The following is an 18,923-nucleotide window of genomic DNA, read 5'->3' on the forward strand; positions in this document are numbered from 1 at the left end:
AAGAGTTTTTTTTAATCACCAGTTTTACATTCACATTAATTTTACATTAGCAGTGCATTCTGAATAAGAAAATCTGGCATGCTCCTTTGCAAGTGAATCGTTCCTGAATCTGCTCAGTATCTGGTGCAGGAACATATTTTCTCATAAATTAAAGCATCTCATTCTGTTAAACTTAGTTCGGAGACACTACCAAACAAACTAGTCATACACTACATCAACCAGGTACACATAGGTGTGCACTCCTCCTGCGTGTATTCCTAACATTGACCAGATATTGGCATTACAATTGTGGAGTTTCTTGTTCACAGTCATCGTCCTTGGAAGACGTGAGCACTTCACAGCACCAGAAGCACAGGGCTACTAAAGCAGTCAGAACAGGGCATGGGACACGTCAGTAGAGCAGTAAATAAAGATGCCATAAGGCGACAACTGCCTCTACTGACATGCAGATCAAGAATCGTAGACAGAGCTTAAAGCCTGTCCACTCACTGGATGAAGGTGAAATAAGACATAGTTAAGTGGATACGCTTGAACTGGAATGACGCATTTATAGTATTAGATTAATACATTAACATGGAATTGGATTTTCTTGTACCATCATATCAGCTACAACCTGAAACAGCTCTACACCCCAATAAAAAGCGAATAATGTATTCACAGTAAGCAGCGCAAATTAACCAGTTAATGCTACAAGCACTGCCGTCTAGCTTAGTAAACATAATGTTGAAAAGAACAAATGCTTACCAACAGCGAGGAGGAGAATACTGGCCACAAAACATCCAGCACCAACACTAAGGTAGTAAACACCGACTCGCATTTCCGGAGGCCAGAGTGGGAAGAGCGTTGCAGCTATTACAGCAATCACTAAAATACAGACCCAGGAAATATTAGTATGGGGTAAAAATGTGCACGACATATTCCCTTCATGTTTACTCCTCTTTAAGTAACATCCTGTTTTCTCAACTAAATGCAGAACTTAAAAAAATAGACTAAAAATGTTTTGGACAATGCACTTTCTACTGGGGTTTTGCATCGTAATTGGGATGTAAATCATAGACATTCCTATTACCCAATTTAATGGGGCTCAATGTATTGTAGTGAGATTGGTGAAGGGCTGGAAAAACCCTGCCAGGATTCGATAGTGTGACCTGTAGTCTGTAGGGAACATTGAGCCCACTTAGCCCAGCAGGATGTTGAACTAGCAGTCCCTAAATAGTGCTATGCATTTCATCTCCTCATAAGAACTATTTTAAGGGAAGACATCGGCCTGAAAGAGTTGGCATCCACGTACTTAATTTTTTTGCAAGCTAACCGAGAACCAAAATGATCTACATTTGTTCAGGCAGATAGCATGTTGTTCTGTCAAAACGATAAGGTTAAACCTTTCCTTGCCGGGGTGTTTTGTGCAGCTATGCGGTGCAGCTTGTGGTGTTCAAGTACCTCTTTTGGTTTTCTACAGAAACTATATATGGGGCAGTTTCAATAAATCTAGGGCAATGCAACGTTCAACATTTGCATCAATATCCCATTAAAACTGAAGATATAATGGAAAATATCAAAATACCTTCATTTTTTAACAAATGTATATAGTATTTTGCTGTATCTCTCAAATGGACAAACATAAATCCCTAAATTATAACAAAGCAAATACTGTGCTGAAAGAAATGTTACACTGAAAATCTAGAGCAGTGGTTCCCAACCTTTTGACTTCTGTGGACCCCCACTTTAACATTGATGGAACCCAGGGACCGCCACTGAATCATCATCGGAATCCAGGGACCCCCGCCTGTGTCATTACTGGAAGCTGGGGACCTCATTTGTCAATATTTGTTCATATTTGTTAATTTTCTAGGCTCTCGCGGACCCCCTGAGAAGGCTTCGCGGACCCCCAGGGGTCCCCGGACCACAGGTTGGGAACCACTGATCTAGAGTATAGAAATATCAAATATGTTTTGGTTTGCCTAGTGTGCAGTCTGCACAATTATGGAATGTTAGCAAAGATCCCTAAATTGTGACAGAATCACTGCTAATGGTGCACTGACATACCCAATTCACGACTAAGTGGGAAGTATAAAAATAACGTTTTACTAACTTTATACAACCTAAGGAATCGATTGCTGCAAGCCAGACCTCCCTTGACCTAACTATCTGGTCATACAAGACACTAACATAATGTTCGCCAGATTTTTAGGTCTTCATTTATTTGGCAGCCAGGGCCAGCTCGTAATTCAGGGTAACAGATTATTTACCAAACACGTACCAAACTGCAGTAACTAATGGCAGAGAACACAAAAGCACCGAGGTTCCTCATTTGCAGCATGTCTGGGGACACACATGTAAATGTCTGTGGCCTCATGTTCGGCTTCCTGGCTTTCATCTAATGTGAGATCCATGGGTAATGGCCAAGCTAACTAAAGATGTGGTATTACCTGCAGATTTGGATTTCAGGTGGTTAAAATGGGGAATGACGTGGTAAAATCACTGCACATTATTTATTTAGCAGCTAGGACCAGCTCGTAATTCACGGCGACAGATTAATTTAACACGTACCAAACTACATACATCGAGAACACTGTGCTGATAGAACCTGCATCCAATTGCTTGCATTTAATTTACTCTGTACCTTCTGGGTACCTGGAAAAGGGATAGCATGTGATAAATCTCGATATAAGTCTAGATTCAGTGTTAACAATAGGCCTGGAAGGAATAGTCAAGCCAATTACCATTTAGTACATAACACCAGTCCGTGGAATCACTTACTCTTAACCAGCCTTCATTTGTTTCAAGTGCGTTCACTCAATTAAATCTAGTATTAATTTTCTTATCTTCTGATATTTTGTTCACAGCAGTCTTCCATTCCGCTGCCTGTAGTCTACAAGACTATCCATTACATTCTATTCTGGACAGCATCTTCTACAGCTTTAATCCTCCTCTTCAGTTTTTAAGTTTAAAATTTTACGGTGCCGGTGCTTTGGCTTGATGACTTTATGGTTGTAATAATGTTTGGTTTTATTGCTATTTGTGTTGTCAAACATTACTCCTTAATATATAACATAAATTTATATGTTTGATATATGTTCGTCCAAAAAAAATGCAAATTTGGTTCATGTATTCCAATTAGATGTTTTTAAGGATACTCCATGCAAGTTAACTAATCATACTGCTCTCTTGGTCACGACCATTTTCGCTGCATGAGGCTTGTTCTATTTTTTTCTTGATGCCACACTTTATTCTAAAGCTTTTTCAAATTGAGGTTCTTACATGAATATAATTTAGTGGTGCAATTGACACTCTGTTGGTCCTCTTTTTATTTCCAGTAAGATCCTGTGCCTGCTCAAACCCTAGTTACAGCAACTAGCTAGGTGCTATGCACATGCGTGATCTTTCTGCACCAAATCCGCCCTTTCGAGCGTTAGGTGTACCTCTGGGCTTACCTACATTGAACAGGATAAAACGTAGTCCGGCTTTTTCCCAAAATATAAAAACAATAGGGACATTATTCACTCTTTCTTTCACACCCAGTGTGCATTAATTGTATTGCTCTTTAAGCCCTGGCGACACAGCTCCCAAGATAAAGTCCTGCTTGGCTTAACATTTATAAGGTCCAAAAAGTTAAACCTACTGGCTATGCCAAAGCTTGTTTTAGTATTTTGTTCATCAAAACATGGTAATTCCCTCCAATCACACTCTCCATTACACAAATGTATTATGAGTAAGAAAAAGTGGGAAAAGTGATGGTGTCAGACCATGTTCGAGAGGCCACAGCGCAGGCAGGGACTACTAGGCCTCAACCTTGGGGGTTGATGTCCTTTGACACTAATGCCCCAGGGCCCGTTGTACTATGGCTCTGCAAATTGGGCCAATGCAACCCCTTCTGCACTTAACTCTCAGGGTAGCGAGGGAGAGCAGTCACTCTTCTCATGGTGGCAGAGTTGGGGTGATCAAATTCAACAACCAACCCACACACACAATCTCAATATGTAGCCCAGTGCTCCTCATTTCAGGAAAAAAAAAAAAAATAAAGTGATCAGATAAGCCTGTGTCTCTGACAATGATTGTAGGTAGGATCTGCATCCACCATGCTCCCTCTGCTATTTTCTTCCAGTGGACTCCGCAGCCCTCTACCTTTGTAAGAGCTCAGAGTTAGAATGAATCATGCTCCGATGCAGCATTCCCTCACAGTCAAATGCGGTCAGGCTTTTTTTTTATTTTATTTTTTTAGTCTTAACCGTTTTCCAAGGTAGATGGCACCGTTAGAGTGCCTGTTATCAGTAGCAGTCCTGCATGATGAAACTGAAAAGTCTACTGGAGTGTGGGGAATACCTGTTGCAGGCCGCCTCCTTCAGTGCACCTACCCAGCCTTTTTCTATTTAGCCGCAGCACTATTGCAGACAAGGGCACAGCTAAAGTGATCGTTAGATGCTGTACTGATGAGTCCCCACATGGGCAGAGTACCAATACCGTCTGGGCCAAGCTGAGGTTGGTCAATGTCAAAGCATTTTCTAGCGCAGCAGTGGCAGGTGACGCCCTTATCTGGGTCCACAGCCAACATGATGCTGCAGCCCTAGTACAGGCATTTGGCCAACATGCAGTTGCAGCAATAGCGCAGTTCAGCATTGACTGGACCAATTATGAGCACAGTTTTGTGGTACCTGGCAGGATCTGAGATGAGAGACTAGTGGAGGCCCAGAGGACACATGGGTCCTCCCTAGTTCGCTCTTGTGCAGGCAGCTCTTACTGGCTGTCCCACAACCGCAGGGGACGTGCTGAGCCTCTCACATCCTGCAGAGCAAGGCACTCTTTGTTCCATCTCTTAGTAGGCAGACAAGCTTTTAGGTGCTTTATGGCAGATAAACAACTAATCCAGTAGAAAGTGCAGACTTCAGGTGATATTCCTTCACCTCTGGGGAATCTAGCTGTCAGGCAGACACCAGCCCTGGGCACGGAGTTCTTTGGGTACTCTATGAAGCACTCCTTTGTTCACAAAGGATTTGGAAATCAAGCACAGTGGGATGGTTTGGTTACTACGTTTATACACAACTTCTAGACAGAGGATGTGGATCCACCCCCTCAAACCCCAAAACCTGTTTAGAGTGGATCTTAACTTAAGGGTCTTTCAGAGGCTGCTCTCTCGACAAAGCATTTATTTATGCACCTAGATACTTTCACTTCTCACAAAATTCTGCAGTTTTACCCTTTTTACCCCCACCATCCAGTGCTAAGGAAGCCTAATAAGCAGCTTCTTGCCAACAAAAGACCCCATGGAATTCCTAAAGGTAACTCAGTCCCCTTCCTCATCACTTCAGTGTCTGAATCTCCTCCTTCCAGCTATAAGAGCTCAGACAATACACTTGCATTGCTTTGGAGCACAGTCCTCACCCTTCTTTTTATGCTGGACCAGGTCAGAAGCATCCAAAATGGACTCCACTGGCCTCCATTACTCAGGCTCACACATAGATGCAATCTATGAGCAAGAATGTTACACACAGTAGAGATTTACACACGTGTGACACATATAGGATCTGTGCAAGGTCGTGGGCATACACATAATAGTGGAGCCTTACACAGGCCTACCAGTAGGCCTCTACTCCCAGTTACACAGGTAAAAGAATCAGATCAAAGTAATATTTCCTCTAAAAGCAAGATTCACTGCCTTGCTACATCCAGGACAGGAAAATTAATCTACTATTCACAGTGAGGGCATGCTTGGTATGCCCATAGATGTCACAGGAAAGGTCAAGAGTGCCCACAGATGTCATAGGAAAGGTCAAGGACCTCTCACAACCAATGATAGCCTATACCATTGTGCACACACTAGATGTGCCTGATGCCATGACCAAAATATACTTAAGGATACCTAGATTTAACTGGAGTTGAGCATGCAGGGTGGTGGAACACGCACACATGCGATCCTGGTGACATTCCTATCCCAATAGACACCCAGGTCTGACTGTGCAACTCCTTACTCCAGTACTGGAGATGTCTAGTTATTGGATCAGCAAAACCAGTGAGGAAATTCCACCTGCACTGCCACAATTCATTCCAGCTTTGTTCAAGGCCTTGTTGTGAGACAGACCATCTCAGAATGCTGGGCTTCACTCTGAAGTCCACCATGTAAGCTATCTAGCCCACAAACATGGTACCAAACAGATACTGCTGGAACCTTCTACAAGCCCACACTATTGCAAAGCATTTTTCTCAATGGATATCGGTTCTGCTGTATAGGCATTAGTCTGCATCTGAGAAAGGCCACTAGATGCTCTCTACCCTAGTCATCAAGCTGAACCAACACTTTTCCAAGTCATTCACCTGAGGCACAAGTCGGTACAAGGAAGGGATGTCTGTAGGTTCAGTACAAGAACAATGCCCAGTGTTCTCTTCAGGCCCTTCAAAGCTATCAAGCTTCCTGGCACTTCTCAGCCCATATCATCTTTTTGGGCTGTTTCCTGGAAGTCAAGGCTGCCAGCTAAGCAAAATATTGATCCATAGCTGGCCGCAGAGTTCCAAATGTTGTACATTAGTCCTAAAAAGTCTCTTATTTGGACCTGGGTGGTAAGTAGCTCCTACTTCCACACAGACTGGATCGTGGCATCCAGTTGGTTGATCTTCTCGTTGCCCACCTGATGCCCAAGGGAGATTTACAAACACTGAACCACCTGACACTTGTTAGCCTAGATGGTCAGTTTTGCTCCCTGGATCCTGCCAAACACCTGTTCTAGATGTTTCAGGTGGCCCACTCACGAACTGCTAAGGACTAAAATATTGTCCAGGTGGGCCACAAAGAACTCTTCTAAACCTAAAAAAAAAATATGATTCTGGAAAGTGGCAGGAGCATTCTTCATCCTAGGTTCATAACCTTAAATTGATACAATCCATCTGGTATGGAAAATGGGGTCTTCTTGGGATTAGGTGTTTAAGCGCTGTGCCTCCCAACACAACCCCAGAACTCCTATTCCTGGGATCATAGCAATGGGATTGAGCTCAATAAGACTGTCAGGTAGTGAGAGGGGAAAAAAAAGTATTGCGAGTAGTCACTTTCGGCTTCCCTGGTGGTACTTTCATCACTTGCCTAGAGCTTACTGAAAGGGTATTTTGAACCATGTCTGCTGGATGAAACCCTGTATTCACTTCCAGACTCTTCTTAATAACAAAATCCAGTGTCTCCTGAGCAAGCAGTAAACCTGTTCTCTGCAGTCAAGCTAGCAGGTTCCCAAGACTTAAATTTGACTTCAGCAAAAAATATTGCAGGAATGCATCAGGTGGCTGTTCCAAAAGCAAGAGGCACAGAAGTTAAGGGGGGGGGGGGGGGGTCAGCTCGCTGCAAACAGTTGCTGTAATGCAAGCATGGCCTAAAACCGGTGTCTTGCCGCTAAGCTCCCCAGATGAAAAAGAATTGGGGAACAAGAAAGACAGGTTGCCCCTCTCCCTCACAACGTTCAGTGGGAAAAATGGTAACTGCCAAGAGTGTGCACATGCACAGAGTAGGGGTGGTGACACAAGTGTGGCAACACATGAATTAGTAACTAGAGAAGCTGTTTCTCACCCCACCATTAAATGACAAGCTAAGAGTAGGAAAGATCTTTGACATAAAAGTAGTGTGGGGGCAATCCAAAAAACAGCATTACTAATGTTGGGTGTGTTGCTAAGGTTTATTAGACTGTGCCGCTTTCTAGTTTTCCACTGAATTATGGGCCATGTAGGTACTTTTTTTCAGTTCACTTCTTCCAACACAGCAATTACATCCATAACCTGACTAGGAAAAGTCCAACTGTCATTGTACTTATTCATGTGGCAATTTATCTGCTAACATTTTTATTCAAAGCAATTTCACTCTATTTGGTGCTTATCAGAAGAATAAATCATGGCCAGTTTGAGAGAAGTCGAATGCTGATGGATGAAAGCCCAAGAACCTGTTCAGTCTGAGCATTTGCTGGAATATACCTAACCCCTGATATGGCCCCACTACCTCTAGGAAGACAAATTCAAGTTAAACCTTTTTTTTTATATCCTCAAGGATTTGGGAATTTTTTGTTTGGTACTTCCTTTAAATCTTGTGTAGATATTTCACTCTTGTTCAAGCTGATGAATTTATGGTCTCACGATTTTATACAGTCCTTTAAATTCAAAATCCTACAACAATGTAGAATTCTAATTAATCAACAATATGTACTTTTTAATACTGTATATTCAATATATGAAATTCATAGAAAAATGTACAATTTTGAGTAAAATTGATAAATGGAAATAATGCTTGTAGATTTAAAACCAACTCAAATCCACACTACCTCTTATGAACCCTTATCAGAAACCGTTTATAATTAAACAGTTAAATGGTGTTTTGTGAATTTGTATTAGGTCTGGTCTATTCCATGTTTTGTGCTTGAATTAGAAAAAAAGTACTTTTTCACTATTTATTTGCCTTTAACAAATTGGAAAAAAGCAACAACTGTTGAAAAATGTTAGCATGGGCATAGGGGAAGTGGATATGTAACGGTTCTTTGATAAAGAGTAAGCAATGGACTGATAATCCTCAATTACAACAAGAATAAAAAGCCTGATGTACAAAGCTTTTAAAGATCGTAAATTTTCCAATTTGCTAAATGATCCTGTTTACAATCAGTAAAACGCCTTTTCTAAAGTACTAAACCCATTGGGCAATTCAGAAATGTTTTTCCAGATTGCTAAATGGGTTTAGTAAAAGTTTGAGAATCACTGTTTCAAATGAGTGTTTTAGGCATCTCTTCCAAAAAATGATTCAGATCTTGAATTATCAATGGTGTTCAACTAATTCTGGTTGCAAACAATGGACCAGCTACCGCTTCCAAGGCTGGCGTGGTAATCGATTTGCAAAGTGGAAGGTGTCTGCTTTGAACCTGTTCCCCTTTGTGAATTGGTGTGGCACTGGTCCAAGGGCCTGAATTAAAATGAAATGTTTTCAGTTTTGAAAAAAAGAATCATAGTGTTGGTTATTTGCTGTCTCTTGCAGGTCAACATCCCTTAGATTGCAGTCAATTACTGGGTGTCACAATCTGTGACCTGCCAATGTAGATGAATTAGGTTGGTCGTTGTCCACCCCCCTGTAATTTGGTACCTTGTATACGGACCTATAAGTAAATAGGCTGGTTCGCAAAATCAGATTGTATTTCCAAAAAGGCAGTGTAAAATTTCAACTAAATTTTGACATGTAATCTTTGTATATCAACGCCCAAAGTCATTTAAGAAAAATCGTACACATTTATGAGGAATCTTTTTTTGGAGTTGACTCATATTGCAAAAATGTTTATTATTAGGATAAATTAAAGGTGCCCCTACAATTAGCTTTTTTAAATTATTAATGAGGTAAGCATCACTAGGGTAATGGTGCTAGTAACACATATAGGATTACCCTTCTATTTAAGTCTTTAAGATGTTCATATTGCTACCACTTACCAAGTATAAGTCCCATCGCAAATGTCTTGAAATGGACTGGGTCATAAATCCATACATATACCTGAAATCATTTAAAAACATAAAATTCAATCAACAACTTGGGGGGTGGGGGGAGTTCAAAAACTTACCATCAAACAAAGTAACATTTAGGTGAATTCTGTAATGCTTATATCTTTTCTATCGCAAATGATACGAAATGTCACCAACAAGAGCAAAACAAGCATTGTTAAGGCCAACAGGACTATGCTATAAAAGGCTGAGCTATTTGCTTTGATATTCTTTTTTGCCAATAAATAATAAATGATGAATGTAAGAATCAAGATGCATGCACATGGATGCGTGGCAATCTTTCAGTGGGTCTCGTAGTTAACAAAACCCCATTTCAAAATGGCTGCTGATGCACACAAATGTGTGTTACTGCACGCATGAATCATGATGTGCTGCAAGTGATACATGCCCTGGTAATGCTGTGCATGGGAAGAATTTTCAAGTAATCATTCTAACACGGTATACACGTTAGAAAAGTAACAGGGGGGGTGGGAAAAACAGTGGGTATGGGAGGAGGGCGGTGTTATATACGAGGAAATAACGGACAGCAGAATTGTTCAACTTTGGGGGTTTGAAATAATAAACACACCACACACTTTGTCCGGTTAACAACTGACTTGGCGCCAACGCGCAGGCAACTTTATTCTCTCGGCTCCTGACGTCAGGACTCAACCACACCAACCCAGGTCCAAGGGGGTATGCCTTTCACCCTCGTGCTGGAGCTGACACAGAAACACCACTGTCAGCACCGCTCACATGGTTTAAACATAACATTCCTCCTTAACTCAAAATAAAATAAACAAACGCAAAACAGAACTAGTTATCGAACACATACGCTGGTATCACTTCTCCAACAATGGAAACAAAACACTCTTATTACCACTTGACCTGTATGAGTTCTATCAAAAACCCACCGTTATGAACATACATAGTCCTTGAGCTTTACAGAGGCAGAAGGCCGGGGACATAGGTCATATCGGCCCATGCCTTTTCGAAGTGCTGCATCTGTTGTAGAATCAGTAGGGGAAACATCTGAGTTCATTCCACTAGCATCAGAATCATGGTCACGGTTCGGAATTGCCCGAGGCACATCCTGGGCCTCCCTGGAGGATCTGTCAGGACCCGATAAGGATTCATCATTGTCAGGAAAAGGCATTTGACCCTCCTCCTCATCACCAACACAACATTCAGAAAGTTTGGTTGGCCCCTGATCCTGCCCATTTCGATGGTATCGCTTAAACCAGGAAACATTTCTCGTTACCACTTCAGCACCTCAGTTCACTGTCACCAATGTGCCCTTTACTCGGACAACAGTCCATGGAGTGGGCTCAAACTAAAGTCTGAACTTGCCCCCGAATGTCAATTCTTCATCAGCACAGATTCCCCAACTTGCAGGTCTCTGATGCGAGCTCGTCTCTTCTGAGACATTCGATCATTCTGTATTTTGCGATAGCGTAACCGGATAGCCACGTGATCTTGGGGCGGAGTGGGGAGGCTCACATGATGAATCGTGTGTCTCACTTCCCTGCGCATACAAACCGCACTAGGGGCCACTCCCGTAGTGCAGTGTGGCGTCAGACGGTATTCCCTTAAAAATTCAAATATGGCACACTCCATGTTCCTATCCTGGGCTACTGCAATCCTCAGCACCTTGTTTAATGTCCTCATAAATCGTTCCACTTCCCCGTTGGCTTGAGGCTACCAAGGAGTGATCTTTCTGTGATGAATGGCATGCAAAGCCAAGTAGGAGGCAAACTCGTGATTTGAGAAAGGGGGACCATTGTCTGTTCTCAATTCTTGCAGGATCCCATGGGTAGCCATTATTTTCTCCAGACATGGTATCACTCTCTGTGTGATGGTGGATTCCAGAACTTCCACCTCGGGATATTTTGAAAAGTCGTCTATGACAACTGCCATGTGTCGTCCATCGGACAAACTGCCTAGATCTGCACTGGCCCTTTGCCACGGAGTGAAGGGAATCGGCTCTGTGATGATAGGCAATGGAGGTTCCGCTGGCCTAAGGGTTTGACAAACATGACAGTGTTGTATGGTCTGTTCCACACGGGCATCCAAATCAAGAAACCATACCTTACTTTGCAACCTTGCCTTTGTCTTTACCATCCCCTGATGGGCGGCATGTGCTAGGTCAATTGTCTTCTGTTGCAAACTCTCAGGAATAACCAAATGACTGCCCCGCAAGAGACAATCCTCGGAGAAGACTGCCAGTTCGTATCGAACACAGAACAGAGGCTGCAATGTTGCACTGGCTTCTGCCGTTCTGAGAGACAAGTTTTGTTTCAACAGATGCCACCTACCATCACGAACACACGACATTGCCAGTTGTAAGGCCTCATCCATCCTGGTGGCCTCTCGTATTTCTTTCAGTGACATTGGCAGTGGCCTGGATCTCTCCACCATCAGCCTCACGTATTCCTCAACTACCTCCGCCTCATCTTCCTTCGAAGCCTTGGCTGGTCTGGCATGCCTTGAGAGGTACTCAGCTGAATTTTGGGTCCCCAGTCTGTACACCACAGAGAGTTGGTATCCCTGCAGCTGGAGAATCTATTTTTCTATGCGGGTGGAGGTTGAGACCCCGTTTTACTGAATAAAGGTATAAGTGGCTTGTGGTCCGTGGATACAACAAAAGGATGACCATATATGTACAGATGAAAATGACAACCCCAGTGTACAGCTAACGCTTCTTTTTCAATGTGGGAATAGCGTCTCTCTGTCACTGTTAATGCTCTGCTAGCATACGCCACCGGTGCCCATTCGCCATCATCACCCTTTTGTGACAGGACAGCCCCCAGCCCCAGGGGACTGGCATCGACAGACTGTTCTGTGTCTTTGGAAGGGTCAAAATAAACCAACGTGGTGTCTGCCGATAGCGCTTTCTTAGTTGCTTGAAATGCAGTCTCTTGTATCGAACTCCATTCCCACGTGGTGTGGGTCTTCGTGAGCTCCGTCAGAGGAGCCGTGAGGGAGGTCAGATTTGGAATAAACCTTCCACAGTACGTTACCATACCCAAAACACTGCAGACTCCTGTGACGGATGTGGGTGCGGGTGCCGATTTTATATCAGCCACTTTCTGAGGATCAGGCCGAACTCCTTTTTCCGAAAAGTGATACCCAAAGAATGCAATGTCTTGTCTCAAGAATTCACATTTTTCTCTGTTTAGCGTTAACCCATTTAGGTGCAGCCTGTGGAACACAGCACAGTGTCTCTTTAGGTGCACTTCAAACGTGGCAGCGTGCGCTAGGATGTCGTCGCTCACACTGATGACACCCTCCAGACCAGCCAGCACCCCTCGTATAGTGTCTAGAAATTCTTCTGCAGCGCTGGCGATTCTGAAACTCAAACGTCAGTACCTTCTTAGCCCGACGTGGGTAGAGAATGTTGTTATGGCTCTGGATTCCAGTGCCAACATCAGCTGATGATAGCCTGCACGGAGGTCCATTTTTGAAAACCACCTTGAGCTACTGACCTCCGCTACCATATCATCCACCGTGGGGGTGAGATGACGTTCCCTCCTAATAGCCACATATGATATTCTCATATCAACACAGATACGCACTTCGCCAGGTTGTTTTGGATTGCACGTGACAACAATCGGTGACACCCACGGAGTTGGCCCTTCAACTTTCTCAATAATGTTAGCCTCTTCTAGCTGCCGTAGCTCCGGTTCCACCTGGGGTCGAAGGTGAAATGCTATGCGTCTGTGTTTGAGGGCCACTGGTACGATAGTTTTATCAATGTGCAGTTTTATCTGACGACCTTTCAGACATTCAATCCCTTTGAACAGATCAGCGTACTCTTCTTCCAGGCCCTCCAGCGCCCCCAGATGTATACTGAAAGCAAACACCACCAATTTTAACTCTTTCGCTGTGCGGCAACTGAGTAGCATTCCAGTGCCTATTTTTGTTACATATATTTTAGTCCGGGTGGTTATGTCATCATGCGTGACGTCTGTGGTGAACACCCCGGCCAGTGGGATTGGCGCGGCAGATCCAAATGCAAACACTTGCACTGAGGTATGACGAAGTTGGGGGCGATTAGGTAGTTGGCTGAATGCAGATTGAGCCAGTATGTTTATTGAGGCCCCCGTATCAATGAGTGCAGTCACCTGATGACCTGCCACCCTTTTCTCGCACTTGGGAATTTTCTTCCTAATCAGACTGTCTGGTTCAGTTGCATGAATAATGTATACCGTTCCTTCTGGCTCATCATCATCATCATCCATGTCTTTGGTGTCCTCTTGTTGAATTGTTTTCGTGGCATGCATGGTTTTGGGTCTTTCTCCCTTGGGCCTTGCTGTGAAATGGCACACCTTGGCAAAATGATTGAGCTTCTGACAGTTAGTGCATTGTTTTCCTATCGCTGAACATTTGCCTTGGTGTGGGTAAGACCCTCCGCACATGTAGCAGGAGCGACTCGTGCAGGTAGGCTTCATTTTGTCTTTTTTTCTTACTGTGGCAGCAGATGTGATGGCATTTACTGGTTTTACTTTGATGGACTGTGCAAGTGCAGATTCCATGTGCGCCGCCCGTACTTTGGATAGCTCCTTTGACCGACCCATAGTCAACATGTCTGCCATTGTCATGCCTGGAATTTGTAGTATGTGTTCCCTTAATTTGGTGGAGTGGCACCTTTGAATGAATTGTGCTCTTATTTCATCCGCAGGGTCAGGCAAAGTGCACATGCTGGCCAGGTCTCTCAATCGCGCATAGAAGATGTCCACTGATTCCTACGGTAGTTGCCTAGCTTGCCGGAGCAGAAAACGCTCATAGTCTGGATTGGCCAGAGGTTCAAAATGAGCTGTGATTGTGTTTTTGAGAGTCAGATATGTGAACAGAGGTCCCTCTCCAACCACTGACTTGCTAATCTTGTGGATCGCCGCCCAGCCCACGTGTAAGAGCATGGGTCGTCGCCGGTCGGGGTCCAGCGATATTGCTGCAAAGTAATTTTCTAGGCGCTCTACCCACGACTTCCATTTTGCTGCCTGCGCTGATGGGGGCCCTTCCACCAGAAAAGGCTTAAGCACCGGAAATGTGGCCATTGTGATGTGCTTTAACGTCTGCCAAAAAGACTAGGTAATTGTGGTGACACCAACAACTGAGTGTTCCCTTTAATGTCAGTGCAGCGTAGGAAATGAAACTTATAAGGCTCACACTTTTTTTTTCCTTGCAGAATTGGAATAATGTTCCCTTGCCGTTGTGTCACGTGAAATGGGAGTCTGTTACTTTGACTCCAACCAGCTGGTTGCAGACAGGACGCCGTAAATAAAATGTTCTGGGCGTGGCCTGTTCCCCACTCTGGATCGCCGACTCACCGCTTGATAGTGCCGGCGCCTCTGTGCGCGCGCCATCCTCTCTGGTCCGCTTGCCTCCTGCGGCGATAAACGCACCAGCCGCCCACGCCGCCTTCGGTGAACACAAGGCGGAAGGAAGAAGAATGCCGACGTGCGACTCTCCAGCCCAGCCTTTGCCGGAATCACGACCCGCTGGAGCCGCCCGCTCGACTCAGCATGCGCTCGCAGGCATCAGCCACTGCATACCGGTCACCAGGGCAGGTACGTGTGGGGTCCGTTTCATACCCTTGTCGCCAATTTGTTATTTACGTGGAAATAACGGACAGCAGATTTGTTCAACTTTGGGGGTTTTAAATAATAAGCACACCACACACTTTGTCCGGTTAACAACTGCCTTCGCGCCAACTCGCAGGCAACTTTATTCTCTCAGCTCCTGACGTCAGGACTCAACCACACCAACCCAGGTCCAAGGGGGTATGTATGCCTTTCACCATTGTGCTGGAGCTGACACAGTAACACCCCTGTCAGCACCGCTCACATGGTTTAAACATAACAGGCGGGTTGGGCCTAAACAACAGACCGAAGGAGTAGGGCTGGTGAACAAACAACAGACAGCAGGAGGAGGGCAGGGGTTGGGAACAAAGAATAAGTTACTTACCTTCGGTAACGCTTTTTCTGGTGGATACTGTAAATACCTGTGGATTCCTCACCAAAAGAATTCTCCCCTCACGCAAGCCTTCGATGGAAATTTCTTCTAGCTCTGCACGTCGACGATGACGTCACAATCGCCCGACTCCACGTGACACCACATGACGTCATCTAGGCAATAAGAAGTCGTCGTCGACGTGCAGACGTCAGTTATCACCATTTTTTACGTGCCATAGAGGCGAACAGGTTAAACCTAAATAGCACACACTAATCCAGAATAGACCAAAATAAAACATTTAATATAATAAAATATATATCACAGTTATGAATGCTCAATTCGAGATAGAAATAAATAAATGAAAATGTCACTTACCCAGTGTACATCTGTTTGTGGCATCAGTCGCAGTAGATTCGCATGTTCTGCATAGCTCGCCATCTGGTGTTGGGCCGGAGTGTTACAAGTTGTTTTTCTTCGAAGAAGTCTTTCGAGTCACGGGACCGAGTGACTCCTCCTTTTGTCTCCATTGCGCATGGGCGTCGACTCCATCTTCGATTGTTTTTCCCCGCAGAGGGTGAGGTAGGAGTTGAATTGTAGTAATAGTGCCCATGCAATGGAGTGACTAAGTATGTACCTATTTAAGGTTGAGATGATACATATACAAATATTTGAAGGTAACTTCCAAACTGCTACAGGCTCCCGGGGAGGCGGGTGGGCACATGCGAATCTACTGCGACTGATGCCACGAACAGATGTACTCTGGGTAAGTGACATTTTCAGTTCGATGGCATCTGTCGCTGTAGATACGCATGTTCTGCATAGACTAGTAAGCAGTTATCTCCCCAAAAGCGGTGGATCAGCCTGTAGGAGTGGAAGTAGTTTGACATAATGTTCTTAATACGGCTTGACCTACTGTGGCTTGTTGTGCGGATAACACGTCTACACGTCTAGTAGTGCTTGGTGAATGTGTGAGGCGTAGATCATGTGGCTGCCTTACATATTTCTTGCATTGGGATGTTTCCTAGAAAGGCCATGGTAGCACCTTTTTTCCTGGTTGAGTGTGCCCTTGGTGTAATGGGCAGCTGTCGTTTAGCTTTAAGGTAGCAGATTTGGATGCATTTAACTATCCATATGGCTATTCCTTGTTTTGATATTGGGTTTCCTGCATGAGGTTTTTGAAATGCAATAAATAGTTGTTTAGTCTTTCTGATGTTCTTTGTTCTGTCAATGTAATACATCAATGCTCTTTTGACATCTAGCGTATGTAGTGCCCTTTCCGCTACGGTATCTGGCTGTGGAAAGAACACTGGAAGTTCCACTGTTTGATTTAGATGGAACGGTGAAATAACCTTTGGCAAAAATTTAGGATTGGTCCTTAGGACGACCTTATTTTTGTGAAGTTGTATAAAAGGTTCTTGTATTGTAAACGCCTGAATCTCGCTTACTCTTCTTAGGGAAGTAATGGCGATGAGAAATGCCACCTTCCAGGTTAGGAACTGTATTTCGCAGGAGTGCATGGGTTCAAAAGGTGGACCCATAAGTCTAGTTAGGACCACATTTAGGTTCCATGAAGGAACAGGTGGTGTTCTTGGTGGTATAATTCTCCTAAGTCCCTCCATGAATGCTTTAATGACTGGTATCTTATATAGGGAAGTTGAATAGGTAGTCTGCAGGTATGCAGATATTGCTGCAAGGTGAAGCAAGTAACCCACTACATGTTCTGGAGTTGTGTGTAATGGTTGTATTTGATTAATATGGCAGTAGCAAACAAACCTCTTCCATTTACTTGCATAGCAGTGCCTGGTGGATGGCCTTCTGGCTTGCTTTATGACTTCCATACATTCTTGGGTAAGTTGTAAGTGCCCGAATTCTAGGATTTCAGGAGCCAGATTGCTAGATTCAGCGATGCTGGATCTGGGTGTCTGATCTTTTGGTTGTGTTGTGTCAACAGATCTGGCCTGTTGGGCAATTTGATGCAGGGTACTACTGATAGGTCTAGCAGCGTTGTGTACCAGGGTTGCCTTGCCCAAGTTGGTGCTATTAATATGAGTTTGAGTTTGTTTTGACTGAGTTTGTTTACCAGGTAAGGAAGGAGAGGGAGAGGAGGAAAAGCGTAAGCAAATATCCCTGACCAGTTCATCCATAGGGCATTGCCTTGGGAATGTTTGTGTGGGTATCTGGATGCGAAGTTTTGGCATTTTGCGTTCTCCTTCGTCGCAAACAAGTCTATCTGAGGTGTTCCCCAGAGTTTGAAATAAGTGTTCAGAATTTGGGGGTGAATTTCCCATTCGTGGACCTGTTGGTGATCTCGAGAGAGATTGTCTGCGAGTTGATTTTGGATCCCTGGTATAAATTGTGCTATTAGGCGAATTTGGTTGTGAATTGCCCAACGCCAAATTTTTTGTGCTAGCAGGCTTAACTGCGTGGAGTGCGTCCCCCCTTGCTTGTTTAGATAATACATTGTTGTCATGTTGTCTGTTTTGACGAGAATGTATTTGTGAACTATTATTGGTTGGAAAGCTTTTAGTGCTTGAAAAACTGCTAGAAGTTCTAGGTGATTTATATGCAGTTTTGTTTGATGTACGTTCCATTGTCCTTGTATGCTGTGTTGATCGAGGTGTGCTCCCCACCCTGTCATGGAAGCATCTGTTGTTATTACGTATTGTGGCACTGGGTCTTGGAAAGGCCGCCCTTTGTTTAAATTTATGTTGTTCCACCACAGAAGCGAGAGGTAAGTTTGGCGGTCTATTAACACCAGATCTAGAAGATGACCCTGTGCTTGAGACCACTGTGATGCTAGGCACTGTTGTAAGGGCCTCATGTGCAGTCTTGCGTTTGGGACAATGGCTATGCATGAAGACATCATGCCTAGGAGTTGTAATACCATCTTTGCTTGTATCCTTTGTGTTGGATACATGCGTTGTATGATGGTGTTGAAATTTTGAATTCTTTGGGGACTTGGAGTGGCTACTCCCTTTGATGTGTCTATTATGGCTCCTAGGTATTGTTGTACCTTGCGCGGCAGAATGTTGGATTTTGTGAAGTTGACGGAGAACCCTAGTTTGAAGAGGGTTTGTATGATCTGATTTGTGTGATTTGAGCACTTTATTAACGAATGGGCCTTGATTAGCCAGTCGTCTAGATATGGGAACACATGTATTTGCTGCCTTCTTATGTGTGCAGCGACTACCGCTAGACATTTGGTAAAGACTCTTGGTGCGGTTGTTAATCCGAAAGGCAGTACCTTGAATTGGTAATGTATTCCTTTGAATACAAACCTTAGGTATTTCCTGTGCGATGGGTGTATTGGTATATGGAAATAAGCATCCTTGAGGTCTAAAGTTGCCATATAGTCGTGTAGTTTTAGCAATGGTAATACCTCTTGTAGTGTGACCATGTGAAAGTGGTCTGATTTGATGAAAGTGTTCACTACTCTGAGGTCTAGGATTGGTCTCAGCGTTTTGTCCTTCTTTGGTATCAGAAAGTACAGT

General features: G+C 44.0%; 1 protein-coding gene across 1 annotated transcript in view; it reads right to left on the bottom strand.

The window, feature by feature from the left end:
* SEC62 (SEC62 homolog, preprotein translocation factor) overlaps nt 1-18,923 on the bottom strand; it is a 221,727-nt gene that overhangs the window by 64,993 nt on the left and 137,811 nt on the right. Inside the window, exons 6-7 of the mRNA XM_069213191.1 lie at nt 9,430-9,490; nt 745-864 (exon numbers count right to left, since the gene is read on the bottom strand). Of these exons, the coding sequence (XP_069069292.1) occupies nt 745-864; nt 9,430-9,490 (181 nt within the window). The remainder of the gene's footprint in view (nt 1-744; nt 865-9,429; nt 9,491-18,923) is intronic.

The sequence above is a fragment of the Pleurodeles waltl genome, chromosome 11 (genome assembly GCF_031143425.1).
Source record: "Pleurodeles waltl isolate 20211129_DDA chromosome 11, aPleWal1.hap1.20221129, whole genome shotgun sequence".
NCBI classification, from domain to species: Eukaryota; Metazoa; Chordata; class Amphibia; order Caudata; family Salamandridae; genus Pleurodeles; species Pleurodeles waltl.